Below are 20,534 nucleotides of genomic sequence, written 5' to 3'. Positions count from 1 at the left end.
ATATACATATGTACACGTAAATGTCGTTTTAAATTATTATAAAAGTGTGACGTCATTGTTGACATAAAAACGTAATTAGTTTATCGTTGCTTAGCAACAATCTCGACTTTGTGAGCTTACTAGAATTTGAACCGACTTTTACTTGCAAAGTAAATCTTTGAGTAATGAATGAATCATAAGATAAATGAAAACTTAAACAAAATTGGAAATAGTATTTTTTGTTTTTATTCTGAATTGCAAAGATCCGTAGTGCATATGTAACACGACCCATCTGGAAGACTGTCAATGTATTTGCAATTTTTCTTAACTTCAAGGTCTCCACTCTCGACGCATCCTTTCACATGTTCAACGACACCATCTGAAAAAGGAAGCTTACAAATCAATTTACACTATTTCTTAAACTTATTGACTACACTTGTGGCCGATAGACAACTCCAGTCACCACTTGGAATTAAAATTTCGGGCAGTATTTTTCTGTCACTTTAAAATGTTCACTGAAATTTTATCGTCTAGATGATAAAAAATACATCAATTGTTGTATATCTGCGATTATTAGTTGCTAACGATCATTGACATTAGATTTCATTGTTGAATTTTACTTTGACATTTATAAATATCGACCAAATTGACTACAAAATTATAGTGAGGATTGAATAAAATTTTATATTGTACACGACAATAAACTTTTCATTGTCTTTTCGAGTATATTAGCTTAAATTGCTCTCAAAGATAAAATTCAGTTTTATCGTCTTCTATAATAAATAACTATTTATTTTGTAAAAATTTTTATTAATTAATTTAATTGAATCTCCCTTAGTGACATACTTCTGGACGCTCTTGGATCAATTATTTCCAGAAGTAAAAATGTAAAATTTCTCCAACTTCGACTCCATTTTTTAAAAATTAAATTGTAAAGCAATTTTAAAAATCTCTAAAATCTTCTTTTAGAAATCCATGACATCTGTGTCATCAGCTTGTCGGCGGGTGTGGTTGTAAATTTGGGTCTAATTGTTTGCGGTTACATTTTACGTGGGGGTTGTAAATAATCTTGTGCTCACTGGATTTTCGAATCCAAATCGTCCTACCTCTGTAGAGGTGTTATTTATAAATAATTTTTTACCGGACTTGAAATTGTCACCTTAATATACAACTATCTACATTTTGACTGTTTTAAAAGTTTGAATAAACGTCTTAAAATGTGTGTTTTTAATATGCGCACTTTTATTCAAACTTTCTCTACCTTTATTACAATTTGTAGATAACCTATCACAATTTTAAAACAGTCAAAATGTAGAAAAAAATATTCTCTTTCACATGCTACCAAATTCATAAAAATATCTTTAGTAGTTTTTGAAATACAGAGGTGGACATTTACATTGGAACTCCCATAAGAGATTTTGCTCCGGCGGCCCCTTAAAGAATACGAAAAGAATAAGAGAAGAAGAAGTTCGTCGTTTGGCATCACTTGTGAGAAATTCGTATATTCGCATTCGTATTTGCAGAATTTTTAATACTAGAGACTACTAGAGACATAACTGCTCTTTTACTCTATTTAACTCCCGAACCGGAGAAGAGAGGGGCCCCACAGTCGTCTTTCGCGGGGGGCCCAAATTTTCTAGTTACGCCACTGTGTTTAGCACTTGCTTCAGTCGATTGAAGATACAGTAAAGTAAAAATTGCAACAAAAAAAATAGCGCTGTGAGTTTTTATTTTGAAAGTAATTAATAAAGAGTCCCCTGATTACAACCTTTTATATAGATTTTAAAAATAAACACGTCAAGATCCTTATCTCGAAATTTCAATTACCATTCATTGTTTAAAAAAAAAACAAAGTACAACAAAAGCACTTGAAGATGTTTTATTTTTGTGGTATTACATCTTTCAATTTCTTCAGTAGTCGGCCCTTCTTTAACTATACAGGGTGCGCCAGAACTCACGCCCCAGAGAAAAATTAGGTAAGACCTAATATGGAAAAATGTTAAAAAAATTTTATCTATAAAAATTTCGAAGTTATGAGGGTTTAAAGTTTGCATTTTGACTCTATTTATTTCTGTTGGAAAAATAATTTTCCAAGTTTTTTTGCTATAGGCTATTAAAAGAGGAAGCAAGGAAGCTGTATCCTAAATTGTAACTCTGTTCAATGTTATTTGTGGCTTTTATTGGCAAAATTTTTGTCCCTTTACTAAATAATTGTAAAAAAAGCATATACAAGATCATCAGTATCCTTAAATAGATATAAAAAAATGTCAAATGTCAAAAAATAAATGTCAAATTTTTTGTCATATAGAATTTTTTAAACATTTTTTTCATGTTTCTGGTATCTTACCTTACTTGAAAATTTTCTCTGGGGCGCGAGTTCTGACGCACTTTGTATATAACTATACTTAGTTGTTTAGCTATAAAAACAATGATCTTTAAGTGATGAATAAATAAATAAATCAAATATCAAACAACACTGGATTTTCTTCTAGAAATTATGTAATTTTTATATTGAATTACAAAGATCTGTATGGCATATGTAACACAAACCGCCAAATTTGTTGATGTCTTCACAAGACTTCTGACCTTTAGAATCGTAACTATCAATACACCCTTGAACTTTTACAGTGACACCATCTGAAATATATTTTACAAAAAAAACACAACTACAGAATTTGAAACTTACTGATTTCAGTCTTGGCTGCCATACAACTAAAATCACCTGGACCACAACTTATGATGCCTGACTTACAATTGAGTTTGTTGTAAGTGCAGTAACATTGCTTAACACTTGCTTCCAAAGAAGCAAAAAGAGTAACAAAGAAAATAACGTTGTGAATTTTCATATTGAGAACGAATAAAGAATCTACGCATTATAGGCTTTTATAGATATTAAGATATGAAATCTAATTGTTTTATCTGCGAATTTGAATCATCTTTTGTTTTTTGATTAATATTTCGACACAATACATATTTGGAAACAATGAAAAAATTATGACTAATCATATGCCAAAGTAACGATTAAGAAAAATTATTATTATTAAAAAAGTATTTATTTTTGTAATATTCCTTTCTTATGCTGCTTAGTGTATTATTACAGGCTGTTCCGTTTTGATGCTACTTACCGTTTTTGACTAAAATCAGTTTTAAAATTTATGTTACAGACAATAAACAGCTGATCTTTGAATTTGTTCAGGTGTTTAAAGCTGTAGCAACTTTTGTAAACACATTTCTTTCAGGGGGCGTAGCTCGCTTACCTACATAACTTTTTTTAATACATGTTCACAGGAAACTTTTGCATTAAAATTGAATATTCCATCACCTGTTTAAATTTGTAACAATAAAAACGGAACACATTATTTGTTCTTCATCATGGATATATTGAGAGATCAAGATAATTTGTAATCGAGTCATCTTTAAAGAAGCAATTTATTAGAAGTTTTCATTTTTTATTTTTTAACGTAATTCTTTTTTAGGTCGATACACATTTTCCAACGTGTCGGCCATTTTATTCAATCCTTCAAAAAATAAAATTTCTCAATCTCAGTAAAATATACTTTTTGTAAAATCGTCTTAAAATTAGGTCATTTATGCATTAATTTGCGGGCGTAAATAGTGTTTTTTGCGCCCTAAGTCCTAAAAAATCAGCAATTGTAATATCTTTTATTGTAATATGTAGTTACAAACAATTAGCTTTACATATAAAAGCTTAGGTATATTATTTTATATCGATACCATGCTTCAAAACCATAACCGAGTGAATCGTAGAATAATTGGACCATAAGGTAGATGGGCAAAATTTCTGAGACTCTTCTTTAAAATAAACAAGTAAAACGTTTTCATTAATCTGGCGGTCAGCGATATTTTTCACCATTGCAAAAATTCATTGAAAGTTTTTCATAGATTTCTCTTGATTTTCGTAGCGATAACTCAAGTGTTACAGCTTTCGTTTCTTGCTAAAATAGCCATTTCTTTTTGTTTTTCGTTTTCGGACATATTTTTATCACAAATTCAACTTCTTGAAAAAACACGTCAATAATTTTTACAGTATTTTGTTTTTATTTATTTGCATCACATTAAAGGCAATTAGACAAAGAATCCTAAAGTGGTAAAATATACATTTAAAAAATTAAAGTTGATGTCACTTTCGGTGAAACAAAAATCAGCATTAATTTAGCATCTATCTCAAACGATAGATGGCAAAAATGTTCAACTTTGTTCTAAGAAGTATTGTCAATTGTCATAACTTTGAAAATAATGGAGTTAGGGCTTGGGGCGTTTTCCATTATACAGCTTATTGTATGTCGGAAACTAATTCCAGCCCATTTTACCGTTTTATCTTTCGACTAGATTTTATTTGACGTTTCACGCGCACTTAGTTGAAAAACAAACATACGTTTTCGGATACAAAGATGACTCCATTACAAATTATCTTGATCTCTCGATATAATTACGGTGGAATTATAGAAGCCGAATTAAATATTTGATTGCAATTAAATTACGTGATTGATTCAATTTTGATGAACAACCAATCAGATTTCAGAATTTTGAAGTGAATGGTGACTAACTTAATTTTGATTTAATTCGCTTTCTATAAATCTACCATTAATGTATGTACCTAATAAGATGTAAAAATTAATAAAAGACTGTTTTTTTTCAATACAAATTTTATACAGGGTGATTCACGAGGGATAATGAGCCAGACCAAATTCTCGATGCAACCACTATTACACTTTTGCAAGTTGCTTGGCAACACTTTAAAAAAATATAAAATTTGAATCCACGATGCCTATTATAATCATCAATAATCATTATTGTCATTTTTGACAAACACTACAAATTTATTATAAACTGAGCAATGATGAGACTTATTCCAATGATGAGAAGATTGACATGATTTTAGCTAATGGAGAATGTTTGAAGAATGTATCTCTTGCTGCCTGTGTGAAGCCCAATGATATCCCCAAAGAAAGAGCACCTTCTAACACAATCAGGTTAGTTTTTTTAGCAAATTGGGTTCAAAGCGAAGGGTACCACTGGATGAAGCTTGAATGGGTGCATTCTGTAATTCGTATTTTAATATATCCATTATTATGTTGGTACTTCAATTATTTCTGGTTTTCATTATTTTAATATCAAAAACTGACAAATTGTAAGTGTGTTTGCTAAATTTCATATTTATTACAAAAAATCTTTGAAATCTACCTGACCTATGAAAATGTAATTAATGTTGGGTGCATCGAGAATTTGGTCAGGCTCATTATTCCTCGTGAATCACCCTGTATTTTTTAAAGACATTACATATTTGACAACTTAAAAACATTTCTATGTCTCCTTTCCTAATTTTGGCGCGTAGCTTAGACGACGGCGCCGCGACTTTTGGCGGGATTTTGACGAAATTTTGTGACAACTTTTAGTTTTATTTAATCTGTCACCTAACGGTTTTTAAAAGTATTTCTTTATTTAAAATCGTCGTCTGCGTTGATTGACAGTAATAAAAGTCTGGGCAATAGGCCAAAATGGTAAATTTCGGTAGATGACGGTCATTACATTATGTTTTTTAAAATGCCAAATATCCGAACTTACTGTGTTCCAAACTGTGGCCAAGGGGAGAAAGAGGATGTTATTTTTTACATCAATTTCCAAAAGTAGAAATCAGAAAAACGGATGGCTTATAAGAATATTTGGTACCATCGGCAATATACTCCCAAATTCCGTGATTTGTGAAAACACTTTGAAATAACGAGCTATTACAAAAACAAAAAATTGTTACCATCTCTTGAATTATAAAAAAAATACTCGTTTTCAGGTAATCTCTTCCTTTTCCATTAATTCAGAACGTAAGTCGTTAGAAACGCCTGCACCGTGTCTCCAGTCTCCAGAGTCATTTGACAAAAATTATATAATTTCAAGTCCATTTCGATTTGATTTTGAACAACAAAGCGATTTAAATGTAGGTGATACTCATGATTTTGATTTAAAAAATGTTTCAGATGCAATATGTTCGGCAAAAAATTTTGTCTTACTAGATAAAATTCAAAATTTAGAAAAAAAGTTACAGGAAGCAAATGTAAGATTTCAAAAGTCGAATAAGCTGTATGAAAATAAACTTGAAAAACTAAAGAAAATGCAGAAAAAAATTGACAATTACAGTAAAGGTGTAGTGAAAATTGAGTCAGATGCAAAGGACTTAGAACCAAGGGCTGTGTTTTTACTTCATCTAATTTATAATTAATAATAAAAATAATAAAGAGTTATTGTAATATGTTAATGCTCTTGTAAATTTGTAAGAATTAAAAATAAATATCTAACCCAAATGTAAATCTTTATTTTTTTAAATAAATAAAATTATATTTGCGTATAAAATGTTTTAATTTTTGATGTTTTTCGTCTAGTTCTTAGAAAAAATTAAAATCAAAAGTAAACAATTACGCATTTATTATTATACAACCCATAAAACACAAAAGTAAATTTTTGTAACAAAAATTTTTCAAGGTTTCAAACCAAAATATACAGATTCCATTGGAGCGCGGACTCGTCGCTCCTCCAACGGCCATTTTTTGACATTGCCCAGACTTTTATTACTGTCAATCAATGCAGACGACGTTTAAAATAATAATACCAAAAGTTAAAATCTCGATTTTAGAAAGTAATACATCGAAATAGACCCTCCCACATAGTTTCTACAAAATACGGAGCAAAAACGCTTGCAAGTACTCACATTTACATTGACTTGTCAAATTGACAAAAATGGAAAACTGATATTGTCAAAATATGTTTTCCCCATTTGAATAGTTCCAAACCGGACACCAGAGGTCAGCTACTTTGCTGATTTTCTCCTATTAATCTTGCAACGGTTTGAACTGAAGCTGATCAAAAAACTTTACCAGGGAGAGCAGAAGTCTTATCTTGAATGACAAATAGTACAATTGGATTTACCTATAGGTATTTTTTATTTCTTTTTAATTTTGAAAGTGTAATAAGACTAATACCTAAGTGTAAAAACTATTCTCCTGTGTAGCAAAATGTGAAAATCACTTATTAGAGATTACATTTGCAATGAAATTTAAAACTAAAAAACAACAGATACCAAAATCGGTTGTACATCTTTATTAACTTGTTTTCATAACTGCGTATAAATCTGGAGGTGGAAAATAGATAGCAAGCTAGTAATAAAAATAATTTATTGGTTTTACTCTACTTTGATACATTTTCGAACAAAACCTACTGCATAATACAAAACAGATAAATTTAGCTACAATTTCTACAATTTATACAAGTTTCGTAAGAAGAAAGAACAAACTAGACAGCAAAATAACTGAAGCTGAGTAAACTCCAGCCGAGTTACAAAGATCCGAGTCACAAATGAAGCATTTTCCGCCATCTGCATTGTCGATCTTGTCGCAATTTGCCTTCGTTGAACTGTCGCTACTGGAAATACATCCTTTAACTTCGTCCTTTTGTCCATCTAATAAACAAAAATTATATTAAAGGCAACTCCTTTTGTCTCTAGAAATTCTTTTCACAGCATGTTTTAAAATTTAACACTTACTAGCTTCGGCCTTAGCTGAAATACATCTCCAGTCGCCATAACTTGGACAGTTTTGAACTTCCAGCGGGTCGCTGCATGTGTGCATGCAGTAGTAACACTTTGAAACATTCGCTTCTGTAGACTGGGGATACAAAAAGGCGAAAACTGCCACGAAGAAAGCTGCACTGTATACTTTCATTTTGGTGTTTTTTTGTGTATGAGACTGATGTGTGTCCACCAGATTCTAATCTTTTATAGGTGGCTGAAATGGTGGGGTGTAAATACTTATCTCTAATTCTCATGAACCACTTTAAGATTAGCAGAAAACAGGAATTTGGTTTCCAAATAAATTTTGATACTTAAAACAATCAGGTTCGTGGAAAATTAACAGATGATAATTATAATGTGTGAGGGTAATTAATAACAACAGATTTAGAATCTATGCATTTTGATCAGTTGATGAGCAAAAGCACATAGAGATTTGTTATTATTTTTCCTAATTCAAAAATTTCCTAATCCAAAAATGAACCACAATCGATTTTCTCTTCGGTTTGTTGACGATCAATTGGTAACTATTGAAGCACGCGTTTATAACTAAGAGATAACAGCAGTGATATTATCACTTTTGAAATTATGTAATAATCACCACAAGGATGAATTAGGTATACATAGATTGTAGTTTATTGTTGAATCATTTATATAAATTTCTTGTCATTTTACTAACAACAATTAACAATGGTTGATAGGCTGGTTTGCTGAAAAAGTATAGTAAGAGTGTAAGTGCTGATTTTTGTAATTAAATTGACGTCCTGTTTACTGACAAGATAAGGATTCACAAATTCTGCGTATCGATTATTGTATTTGAAGATAGCATTAAAGTATACCTACATAAATTTTATTCTATGACAGTAATTGACTATTTGGCAAAACATTGTTGAACAACGACTACGACTAGGTATGTTTAAATGTCTGATCAAGGTGGCATATGACTTTGAAATCAAATTGGCAATAATAAAAAATATACAGGTGTCTCAACATTAAGCCATTCCAAGATTTTTTTTAATAAATAAACATGCTGTGACTTGTAAAAATAAATAATGAGGAAAATTAATAAAAAATAGTACTATTTTCATGACATAAAAAATGACCGCACTTCTTGCGAGCCAAATCAATGGACCATAGCGAACTATCCTCTTATTTTTGTAACCACTCCCGCACCATTTGTTTCCAATTTGCGAAAATTTAATATTTTTTACTCCGCGTTAAATCACTGTTTGGAGATTTTTTTTGTATTGTTATTAATTATTACACATAACAAAGCCTTATATAAACGAAAATAAATGCCAACATTTGTAAACTTTATGCAAAGTCTGCATGTTCAGACCTCTATATCTTTGTAAAGCGAGGTCGTCAGATTTTTCAACAATTTTTCTGTTACTCCTTGTAAAAGATTTCCAAGATTTCCTACAACGCTCTGAACTCCAAATGCCCTAATTTTCAGACACCTTGTAGAACGGAAGATATAAAAATTGACAAGTCTCGTATCTTCTGTTTCTATTTCTACATTATTCAATGATATTAATATCAACGTAATCAAGATTCTCGGGTTTTAGTTTCTGAGACGATCAAAATCTAAAAAATAGTGTGAAAAAGTGTGTGCTCTTAAGCAATTGAAATTAAAAAAATAACAGTGATCATGACCATATCTACTATGACAATGCTATACCTGATTAGTGATCAGAGTAAGCAATGATTCTAAAACAATTTGCATCACTAAATACCTACAATATTAGGCATATTTCGTATCATCTCTTTCTCATTTTTCAAGGTTGCAAACATAAGTTCAAAAACCACAGAATATTTAGTCATACAGGGTTATTATAAATGTTTGTAGTCCAAGTTGGTCATGATTCCCAATGTAAATTTTTTTGTGTGTCGCTTTATAATATGTATTTTAGCCTGTCAATTAAGTTACCACATTTTTGTTTTATGTTTGAAGTAGAGAGGCGAATACACAAACACAAGGGTCTAACCTACTTGGACTACAAACATTTATAATGAACTAGTAATTTAATTCAAGACACGGAATTTTCTAGGTATACATAATTTTTTTAATTATTTTTTAGACATGCCTAATAAAGTTGGTAAAACCACTTCAACTTATAAAATTAATTTTAGTTTTAAATGTATACAGTTTTATTTAAAGTTGAAAAAATGCCAAAAATTATTTTATAATTTATTACGTCGTCGTTATTATCACATTTTCGTCATATCCGTTTAATTTTCTGAAAAGTGTCTCTTTTATAACTATCAATACAGATTAACAACTTGAACTTGAGCTTTATATAGTTTTTATCTGTTTTTATAAAGTACCTATCTATTTTCTATACACCAGCACTTAAATTGCACAACACTTAAAGATAATTAATAATCATTGCTTGAGACTTGAGCCACGCGCCGCGTAGTTTTGCAAACTTGCAAAAGACGAAACATCAAAGGAATGTTACAAAATTACGTTTCAGAACGGACGGGTAGAAAAAACGCGCACTTCATATAAATTTTATATTTGTTGTAATAATATATTACACGAATTTGTTACCGAGTTTGTTACAAAACGCGGTTCGTGGCGCGTTTGTGATTTGTTCGTTTTTGGCTTAATTTTTTTTATTTAAAATTATTTATTACAATAAATTACAAAAATTGTTATCACAAACATAGCAAGAATTGTTATCGAACTCATTAAGGGCTTTACAATTAGCCTTGAACTCCTGATCATCGGCAAGAATACATCCTTTAACATTCATATCTTTTCCACCTAAAATTTTCAATGAAAATCATTCTAGCCACAATACCAATTATTTACCTAAAGGAAACTTTGTGGAAAAGCACAGAAAATCATCGTTTTTGTTGTCGTTACAAGTCACATTCACTAGTGTTTGGCAGTCATAGAAACACTCATAACATTTTGTCGCTCCTGAAGTCCTAACTGTTGAAAAAATTACAAAAAATGTAAAACAAAAACTTGCTTTTAAAAACTTCATTTTGGACTATTTAATCGGAGGAAACATGTTTTTATTTATAGGAAAATTCGGCCCAGATTCTTTTGTTATAAATAGTGTGAATCACTTTATCAAAACCGATACTACTTTTTGTTTACAATTCTTAGAATATTGATGGGTAAAGCAAATGATTATTACGTTTCGTTATTATCAGTTTGCTAAGATAACATATTATGAAACAATACCTAGAGATACTGATGAAAAATGTTGGTTATTCATATTCGTTATATACCGAAGGTCGAAGTCACCTACTATTTCAAGACAGCCCTTGTAAAATCTACAATTATAGAAATTTTGTTGACGTTAAAACGATATTTCTTTTTATCTATTAGTTAAGTGCTTTCTATGATTTGCCTATAATGGCAAATTAATCGTATTATCTCTGAAATATTAGAAAAACAAAAGATTCGTTAACGCATTTAAGATAGAGGGTAACACATTTTTTGGGAAAATAATGTTTGTCTAAATCATATCCCATCATTGTGTTTGGTTAAAAATATATTTTTTAAAATAGGAATGACAGAAGAAGGTTTTGACACTTTTTTCTGATTTGAAATTGAAATACAGGTGATTTTAAAGTTTGTGCAAACATTTTAACCTTAACATTTTTACCTGCTATAAGATATTCGCACATTGTTAGATAAATGTTTTTATTTTTTACACAAAATGGAGTACTAGGTAATAGATACATTTTTAGGAAAAAACCTACTTACATAATATTAATTAGAAAATTTGGATAAAATTTCTACAATTTATTTATAATTAAGTTTCTTAAGAAGAAAGAACAAACTAAACAGCAAAATAACTGAAGTTGAGTAAACTCCAGCCGAGTTATTATATTATCCGAATCATCATAATGCGTTACAAAGATCCGAGTCACAAATGAAGCATTTTCCACCATCTCCATTATTGATGGTGTCGCAATTTGCCTTCGTTGCACTGTCGCTACTGAGAATACATCCTTTGACTTCGTCCTTTTCTCCATCTAATAAGCAAAAATTATATTAAAGGCAACTCCTTTTGACTCTACAAAATTTTTTCACAGAATGTTTTAAAATTTAGCACTTACTAGCTTCGAGCTTAGCTGAAATACATCTCCAGTCGTCATAAGCAGTTGGACAGATTTGAACTTCTAGAGGGTCGCTGCATGTGTGTATGCAGTAGTAACACTTTGAAACATTCGCTTTTGTAAACTGGGGATACAAAAAGGCGAAAACAGCCACGAAGAAAGCTGCTCTGTATACTTTCATTTTGGTAATTTTTTTGTACCTATGGAACAGGTTCGAATATTTTATACATAAGTAAAATGGTGGGGCGTAAGCACTTGAAACGTACCTAAAGCATTTTAAGATGAGCAGAAATCTTTTATTTCTAAATTTTAATAAAATAAGTACCTACTTAAGATAAGTTTTCCAAAAAATTAACCAATTGATTGAAAATTATTTGTGGCTAACATTTACAGTTTTAACAAGTGTATTTTTTTTAATTTGGCGTCAAAGCTATATGAAAGTCTGATTGTGAACAAACCATCGTATTGAAAGTTATTAATCTTACATTTGACACCTAACTTCGCCCTCACCTGGCGTATTAAAAATTGTGTTCCGTTCACAACACACTCATATCACCGCCAACTATGACGCCAAATTTAAATAAACACTAGTTATGTTTATATTATTAGTTATGTTTATATATATGTTTATATTAAATACATTATTAATTAGTATAAATAAGTTTGGGTCTAGCCGTATATGCATGGGCTAGGTGCCCCAGCGTCTATTTTTGTAGGTATGTCAACGATGTGATCCTTTTGGCATAAAGTAGTCTTAGGAAAAATTTCGGATCGCCAACCCCTCTAATAACTGAAATAGAGCGGTACTAACCCTTAACTTAATTATTTTTTTCTCAATAACTAATAAAGATATTCGAATGCACTCAACGCACACTTGTAGAGAATTTTAAACTTTATTATACATATTTTTTTCTTTAATTTTTATCTTCATTCTAAAAACTAAAATTTTTTTTTTAAAAATTGGGGGTGACACCTACCGAAAAAATTGAGGCTATTGAAGCTATTAGTCAGCTTTTATACCCACAACATATTTTTTTTTAAATGACAACCCATCATGCCATTTTTTTTAATTAAAGATTATGATCTAAAAATAACTTTTAATTAAATAAAACCAGTAGTTTTTTTTAATAAATGTTAAAGTTGCGGTCGAGCAGGGCAGGTTTGTTTTTTGTGCAGGTACTTACCTAAGGGTGGTTTCAAACGGATTAAAAATGGAAGAAAGTAAGTTCTTATTAAATTTTTTCATCCATCTGGAAACACTCCTAAGTACAAAAAACCGTGGTCTCCTACGTCCAAATTCATGAAACAACCACATCTGTTACCTAAGTTCGGAAAATCTTCGTGATGAGCTCGGAACACAACTTTAACAATTTAAATATTTTAAAAAACTACTGGTTAAAAATCAGTTTTATTAGAGGTCATTTTTAGTACTTATACAGGCTGTATTATAAGAAACGCCCCAAGTCATAACTCCATTATTTTTAATAATAGTAATATTACAATACTTCTTGGAACAAAGTTGAACAGTTTCTTGTCATCTATGGTTTGACATAGATGCTCAATCAATACTGCTGCTTAAATGTAACACCCTGTATATTTTATTATTTTTGGATTCCTTATTAAATTGTCTTTTCAACAAGCTTACTTACTATTGTTATCACAACTTTTAATTTTAGACAATTTAAAAATTAAATTATATAAAGTAGGCTGTGGAAAGAATAGAACATTTTTATTCATTTTATCTAACAATTGGTAACAAAAAACTGATCAACTTTGAGCAAAAATAAAGTATTATAACGTCTTTAAAAGTAATGAAATTATGTCTTGAAGCGTTTTTTATAATACAGCCTGTATAATCTTTAAGTAAAAAAAATTGTCACAGTAGATTGCCATTTCCATCACCGGGATTTTTGAAAAAAATTATTCTTGAAAAAGGATCACATTTTTATAGTACTTTACACTGCACTAATAATTTTTTTCGTAAAGTAATTACTTTATGTAAAAAACGCTTGGTCCCATACTTTTTACTCACTCGGTATAGTAACTTACGTAATAAGTAAATGTTATTAAGATTTTTATATTGCGGACGAATCTTTAAAAAACAAGGGACTATCGCCCTTCGCCTTCAAAATTCCCAAGTACTTAATCTAAAACCTGAAAAGGTTACGTTTCTTGTATCATGTTTTATTTTACCTAAAACAACAAAAAAAACGCATAAAATAAACGTAGCCAACTGTAGCAGTGTTGCTATCATTATCATTATCGTATATTTTCTGTATAACTGTTACTTCCCTATGTTTCTTGAGAGATCAATCAAGACAAGTAATCTAAGAAGCCAATCACGTACATAAAATAGTGACACTAGTTGATTTTATTTTTTTTACATATGTTCCACCATTCCTATAATTTTTGTATCTTGGGGTTTAAAAGCCGACTAATAGGAAATCATCCTATTTTTTTTCGGTAGGTGTCGCTTAAGGGGTTGTTAAAAAAAGTCACCCCCAATTTAAAAAAAAATGGGTTTTTAGAATAAAGATAAAAATCAAAGAAAAAATATATAATAAAGTTCAAAATTCTCTACAAGTGTGCGTTGAGTGCTTTCTAATATCTTTATTAGTTATTGAAAAAAAAAATTAAGTTAAGAGTTGGTACCCCTCTATTTCAGTTATTGGAGGGAGGGGTTGGCAATGTGAAATTTTTTCTAAGACTACTTTATGCCAAAAGGATCATATCGTTGACATACCTACGAAAATAGACGCTGGGGCACCTAGTATGCGCATACACGGCTAGACCCAATTTAGATAAAATTTCTAAAATTTAAACAAGTTTCATGAAAAGAAAAAACAAAATGTTGTCGGGGGTTCCTGAACAAGTCGGGGATTCCTGGACAAGGACAAAGTCCATGGGCAGCGGGGCGAGACGTGAAACGTTCCAGGCGAAGTACCGGGGAGAGGGACAGTCGCTCGGAAGTACAGGAAGAGAGTGGAACTTCGAATAAAAGTCCTCTGTCCGTGTATTTAATAAACAGTTTATTTGAATGTTTTACGCATTTTATTTTCTTAAAATTTATTTTTCACATCAGAAGTGGGATATAGACCCAAGTGCTAATTAAGTGTAGTATAAATAGTGGTAGTGAAAAGAAGAAACAATGCCAAGGCGTTCCAGAAGCAGGTCTCGGCGATCTCCCAGTACTGGGAGATCGAGGAACTCTCGTTCTGGAAATCATAGTAGATCCAGGGACCACGAACATCAACGTGAGATACGCTCAGCCCTGTCTGATTCGGTTTCCCAATTGGGAAATGCAATTGTGGCTGGAATTGGTCGTCTCACAGCGGGCACCTCGCCAGGAAACAGTAGTGTGGGGTTACATCTCTCCCAAAACCTCGTTACTGAGTTCAATCCTTCCATTAACAACGTGGAAGACTGGATCAACTCTGTGGAGGAATATGCTGTCATTTATCGGTGGGATGATAGGGCCACTTGTCATATGYCCTTAAGTAAGTTACGAGGGCCAGCAGAGGTATGGTATAAGGGGCTTCCCACAAAGATGTTCACGTGGTCGGAATGGCGAGAAATGTTATTGAACAATTTTAAAACAAAACGCGATCTTCACAGTATAATTCAAACAATGATGGCTTGCGTCCCAAAGCCTGGTAATAATCTCTATGAGTATGCTTTTGAAAAATTGGCGTTAATTCATAAAATGAAAATGCCTCTRACGGGTGAAGATCAAGTTAATTTAATCATGGGGAATATAACTGATGAGAACATAAAATTTTCCGTGGAAACAGCTGGAATTCGAGATCCTTATGTTTTGGCAAATCACTTAAAAACTCTTACAATAGTCGAACCGACTAAAGTAGGTCATTCCAAGAACACGTCAAACTCTACACGTGCAAATTACATTTCCACAAAATCCGTGTGTTTTGGTTGTAATAAGCGGGGACATCTTCGACGCGAATGTCCGACCCAATACAAAAATAAACGTCCCAATGAGTCGCAATCTACTCAAAACCCGCGAGCTTTGGAATACAACGTAAATTACGTCGCAATTAATCCGAATCAAAAATTTTTTAAGAATGTTCGAATTCAAAATAATAATTTGAGGGCCTATATTGATTTTGGGAGTGAATGTTCTCTAATTACTATTGGCGCCACAGAAAAATTAGGTTTACAGTTAGCAAAAATAAAAGATAACATTGTTTTAAAAACACTCACGGATAAAATCGAGCCTCAATTTTTTATTACCGTCGACATCACTCTTGAAAATWTAAATAAAACCATTGAAATGTATSTAGTAAAAAAATGTGTGGGCGATTCTGACTGTGTTATCGGACAGAATTTCACAGAATTACCAGATATAGTTTATTCTAAACAAGGACACCAATTAAATTTTTCACAAATAACCGAATCCAATTTAAGGCGCAGTGAATGTGACTTAAATTATCACACAATAAATGTCGGGAATGTTAATACTGAAACAATTAAAATGTTAACACAATTGTTGAACGAAAATCGGTCTTGTATAGCTGCAAATTTAAGTGACGTTGGCCAAACCGAGGTCACGAAACTGTCTATTGAGGTAACCACTTCGCGACCAATTGCGTTTAGACCCAGACGCTACCCCGAGCCTGAGCGAGCCGAAATTAGGCAAATAGTTGATAATTTACTAGCGAATGGTATTATTCGTGAAAGTAATTCGCCTTACGCGAGTCAGGTGTTGTTGGTTAAAAAAAAATCAGGTGCGAGTCGTCTGTGTATTGARTATAGGGCTCTTAACAAAATTACGATCAAAGATAAATACCCTCTTCCCAATATTGAAGAACAAATCAATCGTCTGGCGGGTTTCGACTGGTTTTCCAGTCTGGATCTATTTTCTGGTTACCATCAAATTCCAATGTCAGAAGAATCYATTAGGTATACGGCTTTCATAACTGAGGATGGTCATTATGAATTTCTTAGGGTACKGTTTGGATTGACAAACGCACCAGCGGTTTWTCAAAGAATGATTAARATGGTATTGGGTCAACTGAGGTTTAATAAAGTGCTTGTATATTTAYATGATGTGTTGGTACCTGCGCAGAGTTTGCAGGGATCTTTACAATTGTTGGAAGAAGTTCTTTTAATTTTTCGAAAAAATGGGTTGTCCATCAATCTTGCAAAATGCAAATTCTTGCAGAGATCTATAGAATATCTAGGATACGAAATTTCTAATTCTACAATACGTCCACTTCAGGGAAAAATTGAGGCTGTCGAAAAATTTGCKTTACCTCAGGATACTCATCAGGTTCGACAGTTTCTGGGCCTTACTAGCTATTTTCGAAAATTTATACCCGATTATGCAACAAAAGCTAAACCGCTTACAATGTTATTACATAAAAACGTAAGTTGGTCGTGGGGTGAGGCTCAAAGTACAGCCTTCTATACATTAAAACATTGTTTGGCTTCACGACCAGTTCTAGCGCTGTATGATCCTTCACTAGAAACTATGCTTTATACGGACGCTAGTAGGATCGGTGTAGCGGCGATTTTGGTACAAATAAAGAGTGGTCTCGAACAGGTTGTAGCATATTTTAGTAGACATAATAACGCTACTGAGCAGCGTTATCATTCTTTTGAACTTGAAACTCTGGCCATAGTCGCGGCTACACGTCGATTCAGACAATATTTATTGGGACGTAAATTTACAATTGTGACTGACTGCTCAGCAGTAAAAAGTTCGCTATTAAAGCAAGAAATGAAWCCTAGAATTGGTCGGTGGGCWGTGGAGCTAAACGAATATGACTTTGAGATAAAACATCMCAAAAACGAACAAATGCGTCATGTGGACGCTTTAAYCAGAAATCCAATAGCTATTGWAAAGGGAGTTAATACAATAGTTATTTCAGAAGCCGATTGGCTTCTGGCAGCTCAACAAAGTGACAAGAATATTCAAACCATCAAAAACATTTTAGAATCGGGAGATCGCGACAATAATCATGATATTTTTGAAAACTACGCTTTGAAAGGTGGGAAAATTTATAAAATTACGAGTAGAGGGTTACGTTGGGTGGTTCCAGAAGACGCCAAATTTCAGATAGTTCGAATGAGTCATGATGATGTGGGACATTTCTCTTTAGACAAAACTTTTGAATTATTAAGTAGTAAATACTGGTTTAAGGGTATGCGACGGTTTATAAAAAAATATATCAAAAACTGTCTTAACTGTCTCTATTTTAAAATACCGGCTGGTAAGTCTCCTGGTTTCCTACATCCAATAAATAAAATCCCGATTCCATTCCATACTGTGCACATTGATCATTTGGGCCCTTTTATTAAAACTAAATCTGGCAATACTCAATTGTTTGTTATTATTGATGCTTTTACGAAATTTATTTTAATATACTCAGTTAAAAGTACGAAAACAAAGTTAGCCGTCAAGTGTTTAAAAGAAATGATTAAAGTATTTGGGGTACCCCACAGAATAATTAGCGATAGGGGAAGGTCATTTACGAGTCAATCATTTAAACAATTCTGTGATGAGTATAAAATACGTCATCATTTGAACGCGGTAGCGGTTCCAAGAGGGAATGGTCAGGTTGAGCGCTACAACCATACTATTTTGGATTCCTTGTCTACAATGGGCGCGAATTTAGACGATGACGAATGGGACCAAAATGTAGAAAACATCCAACTTGGATTGAATGGAACCATTAACAGGGCCATTGGAGTGACTCCAAGTGAAGCGCTTCTAGGATACCGTGTGGTTGCTTCAGGCCTTATGCGAGCAGATCAAGAACATCTTTTGGACACCACAGAAATCAGAGAAAGAATAATCSCAAATGCGGAACATTAWCAAGCTTATCAAAAACGTCAATATGATATGAAAAGAAGCAAGCCCACCGCTTACGACCTTGGAGACCTTGTATTAATCAGGATTATAAGTCATCCGYCTACAGGAGCTAGCCAAAAGCTTCTGCCGAAATGGAGGGGACCATATCGGGTTACAAAGGTCTTAGGGAACGATCGCTACGAGGTCAGCGATATCCCGGGCAGTGGGCGATCACAGCTGAAATACACCGGTGTTACGGCAGTCGACCATATGAGGCCATGGATCAACCTGGGGGAAGAAAGGGAGCCCCGGGGAGATCTGGAGTAACAGGCTGGTATTGAGTGGTCTGATGTGCTGTGGTACCCACCGGTTTCACCAACGGCTTAATGYTTAGTAAGTAGCCACTGGTTGTGGTTAGTAAGTAGCCACGAGTTAGGGATACCTTGGGAAGGTATAGAGTTGGTGGAATCACGGAGTACAAGATGCAGGTTCAGATCATTGCAATGGGTAGACTGCAGCTACGCCATTATAGTTAAGAATATTTGTGAAATTGCTTATTTTAATGTTGTTGTTGTATTTTTCTGTTACTTTGATATTATTGTTTRTCTTTTATTGGTTTATGATYTCATAGTCTGTAGCTTTGCGAGGGATGGAACCAGCCTGGGATTGTTTTCTTCAAATGTTAAAACGTGTATCTATGACATGATTGTTGTTAATCCGTTTATATTTTTCTTATCCCTCTGAAGTAGTTTCAGTACTGTCCGCCCTGATGAACTGACCTAAATGACCTATGACGAAGCACCCCGTGAATCTGAGCACGAGTGAGGACACTCTAATGTCAGGAGGGCCGAATGTTGTCGGGGGTTCCTGAACAAGTCGGGGATTCCTGGACAAGGACAAAGTCCATGGGCAGCGGGGCGAGACGTGAAACGTTCCAGGCGAAGTACCGGGGAGAGGGACAGTCGCTCGGAAGTACAGGAAGAGAGTGGAACCTCGAATAAAAGTCCTCTGTCCGTGTATTTAATAAACAGTTTATTTGAATGTTTTACGCATTTTATTTTCTTAAAATTTATTTTTCACAAAAATAAACAGCAAAACAACTAAAGTTAATTAAACTCCAAGAGAATTATTATCATCCGTCTTCGGAGTTACAAAGATCCAAATCATCAAACTCACAAATGAAGCATTTTCCTTTACTGCAGCACTGTCGGTACTGGAAAGACCGTAAACATCCTGTACATTAAACTATTTATTTAGTATAGCATACATTATTATGTTTAGTAACGCAATGGTTACTACAAAAAGTACAATTTTGAGCATTGTTGCATATCTTACTTTTTACACAACACGAAATATTTTATCTGTCAAAGCTCAAAGTACAAATCTCATAACGATCGCCCCAAATGATAAGATGACACAGGATTCAATATGGATTTGAGATGAATTAACGTTGCAAAGATCCCTCTCACAATAAAAACAGTAATCATCCGAGTTTTTCTTTTTCTTATTGATGGCATCACATGCTTCTATATGTGCCATTTCGTTAGAAATACATTGCTTGTAAACATTACCTTAAACACAAAAATACAACAAAGTTATTCTATTGGTATAAACTTAAACACACCATTTTGTTTTTTATGTTGACAAAGAAAATTCTCTTTATTGGGCAATGAGCAATTTACTCGGTTCCAAGTATCAGGTGATTTCCCACAAACATCATCGCATGTGTAACATTCCAAACGCACACCTAAAGCTGGAAAACTTTCATCCAGAGTGAAAGAAAATAAGGCAAAAACTTACTTGCAGAAATAAACAATAATAATATTACAGGTGTATATTTCATTTTTGAGACCAAAAGAATGTAAAAAGTACATAAAATTGAAATCAAAAATCTGAACTAATCTAATCAAGTAATCACGGTATCACAAAGAATGATAAGTTTGCGTTAGACAAGGATGAGCGATTTCAATCTGGACACAATCCACCGTTTTTCAACTTTGTGTAAATATTATAGGTATGTACCTAGTACCTACAGAGTGGTTCTGTAGGTAAGTATAGTCTTTTAACAAAGTAAGTGAGTATAGT

General features: G+C 32.7%; 5 protein-coding genes across 5 annotated transcripts; all 5 read right to left on the bottom strand.

Annotated features, from left to right (window-relative positions):
* Positions 1–209: 209 nt before the first annotated feature.
* LOC123004362 lies at positions 210–2,846 on the bottom strand. The gene is made up of 3 exons (XM_044397599.1): positions 2,666–2,846; positions 2,530–2,616; positions 210–358 (listed from the first exon to the last, which is right to left on the bottom strand). Exons 1-3 carry the CDS (start codon positions 2,823–2,825, stop codon positions 225–227), a joined length of 381 nt encoding a protein of 126 aa, XP_044253534.1. The 5' UTR covers positions 2,826–2,846; the 3' UTR covers positions 210–224.
* A 4,300-nt stretch (positions 2,847–7,146) lies between these two features.
* Positions 7,147–7,749, bottom strand: LOC123004363. Its single transcript, XM_044397600.1, has 2 exons — positions 7,532–7,749; positions 7,147–7,447 (listed from the first exon to the last, which is right to left on the bottom strand). The coding sequence occupies exons 1-2, from the start codon at positions 7,707–7,709 to the stop codon at positions 7,251–7,253; spliced, it is 375 nt and encodes a 124-aa protein (XP_044253535.1). The 5' UTR covers positions 7,710–7,749; the 3' UTR covers positions 7,147–7,250.
* A 2,426-nt stretch (positions 7,750–10,175) lies between these two features.
* LOC123004369 lies at positions 10,176–10,551 on the bottom strand. The gene is made up of 2 exons (XM_044397606.1): positions 10,374–10,551; positions 10,176–10,325 (listed from the first exon to the last, which is right to left on the bottom strand). Exons 1-2 carry the CDS (start codon positions 10,549–10,551, stop codon positions 10,192–10,194), a joined length of 312 nt encoding a protein of 103 aa, XP_044253541.1. The 3' UTR covers positions 10,176–10,191.
* An 869-nt stretch (positions 10,552–11,420) lies between these two features.
* Positions 11,421–11,819, bottom strand: LOC123004103. Its single transcript, XM_044397218.1, has 2 exons — positions 11,639–11,819; positions 11,421–11,554 (listed from the first exon to the last, which is right to left on the bottom strand). The coding sequence occupies exons 1-2, from the start codon at positions 11,817–11,819 to the stop codon at positions 11,421–11,423; spliced, it is 315 nt and encodes a 104-aa protein (XP_044253153.1).
* Positions 11,820–19,459: 7,640 nt separating this feature from the next.
* On the bottom strand, positions 19,460–20,429 carry LOC123004366. Its single transcript, XM_044397603.1, has 3 exons — positions 20,250–20,429; positions 20,074–20,202; positions 19,460–20,020 (listed from the first exon to the last, which is right to left on the bottom strand). Exons 1-3 carry the CDS (start codon positions 20,290–20,292, stop codon positions 19,821–19,823), a joined length of 372 nt encoding a protein of 123 aa, XP_044253538.1. The 5' UTR covers positions 20,293–20,429; the 3' UTR covers positions 19,460–19,820.
* Between the last annotated feature and the right edge of the window lie 105 nt (positions 20,430–20,534).

Source organism: Tribolium madens, unplaced genomic scaffold (genome assembly GCF_015345945.1).
Source record: "Tribolium madens isolate multiple individuals breed KSU strain unplaced genomic scaffold, Tmad_KSU_1.1 Scaffold_1;HRSCAF=32;Tcas5.2_LG8, whole genome shotgun sequence".
NCBI classification, from domain to species: Eukaryota; Metazoa; Arthropoda; class Insecta; order Coleoptera; family Tenebrionidae; genus Tribolium; species Tribolium madens.
This window is presented reverse-complemented; position numbering and strand designations above follow the sequence as displayed.

Excerpts from the sequence above, each read along its gene's own strand:
- LOC123004103 (XM_044397218.1), bottom strand. The coding sequence starts at position 11,819 with ATGAAAGTATACAGAGCAGCTTTCTTCGTGGCTGTTTTCGCCTTTTTG. Across the intron at positions 11,555-11,638 it reads TTCAGCTAAGCTCGAAGCTA|ATGGAGAAAAGGACGAAGTC; the intron begins GTAAGTGCTAAA and ends TTTGCTTATTAG.
- LOC123004362 (XM_044397599.1), bottom strand. The coding sequence starts at position 2,825 with ATGAAAATTCACAACGTTATTTTCTTTGTTACTCTTTTTGCTTCTTTG. Across the intron at positions 2,617-2,665 it reads GGCAGCCAAGACTGAAATCA|ATGGTGTCACTGTAAAAGTT; the intron begins GTAAGTTTCAAA and ends AATATATTTCAG. Across the intron at positions 359-2,529 it reads AGACATCAACAAATTTGGCG|ATGGTGTCGTTGAACATGTG; the intron begins GTTTGTGTTACA and ends TTCCTTTTTCAG.
- LOC123004366 (XM_044397603.1), bottom strand. The coding sequence starts at position 20,292 with ATGAAATATACACCTGTAATATTATTATTGTTTATTTCTGCAA. Across the intron at positions 20,203-20,249 it reads ATTATTGTTTATTTCTGCAA|CTTTAGGTGTGCGTTTGGAA; the intron begins GTAAGTTTTTGC and ends AAAGTTTTCCAG. Across the intron at positions 20,021-20,073 it reads TCAACATAAAAAACAAAATG|GTAATGTTTACAAGCAATGT; the intron begins GTGTGTTTAAGT and ends TTTGTGTTTAAG.
- LOC123004363 (XM_044397600.1), bottom strand. The coding sequence starts at position 7,709 with ATGAAAGTATACAGTGCAGCTTTCTTCGTGGCAGTTTTCGCCTTTTTG. Across the intron at positions 7,448-7,531 it reads TTCAGCTAAGGCCGAAGCTA|ATGGACAAAAGGACGAAGTT; the intron begins GTAAGTGTTAAA and ends TTTGTTTATTAG.
- LOC123004369 (XM_044397606.1), bottom strand. The coding sequence starts at position 10,551 with ATGAAGTTTTTAAAAGCAAGTTTTTGTTTTACATTTTTTGTAATTTTT. Across the intron at positions 10,326-10,373 it reads TTCCACAAAGTTTCCTTTAG|GTGGAAAAGATATGAATGTT; the intron begins GTAAATAATTGG and ends TGAAAATTTTAG.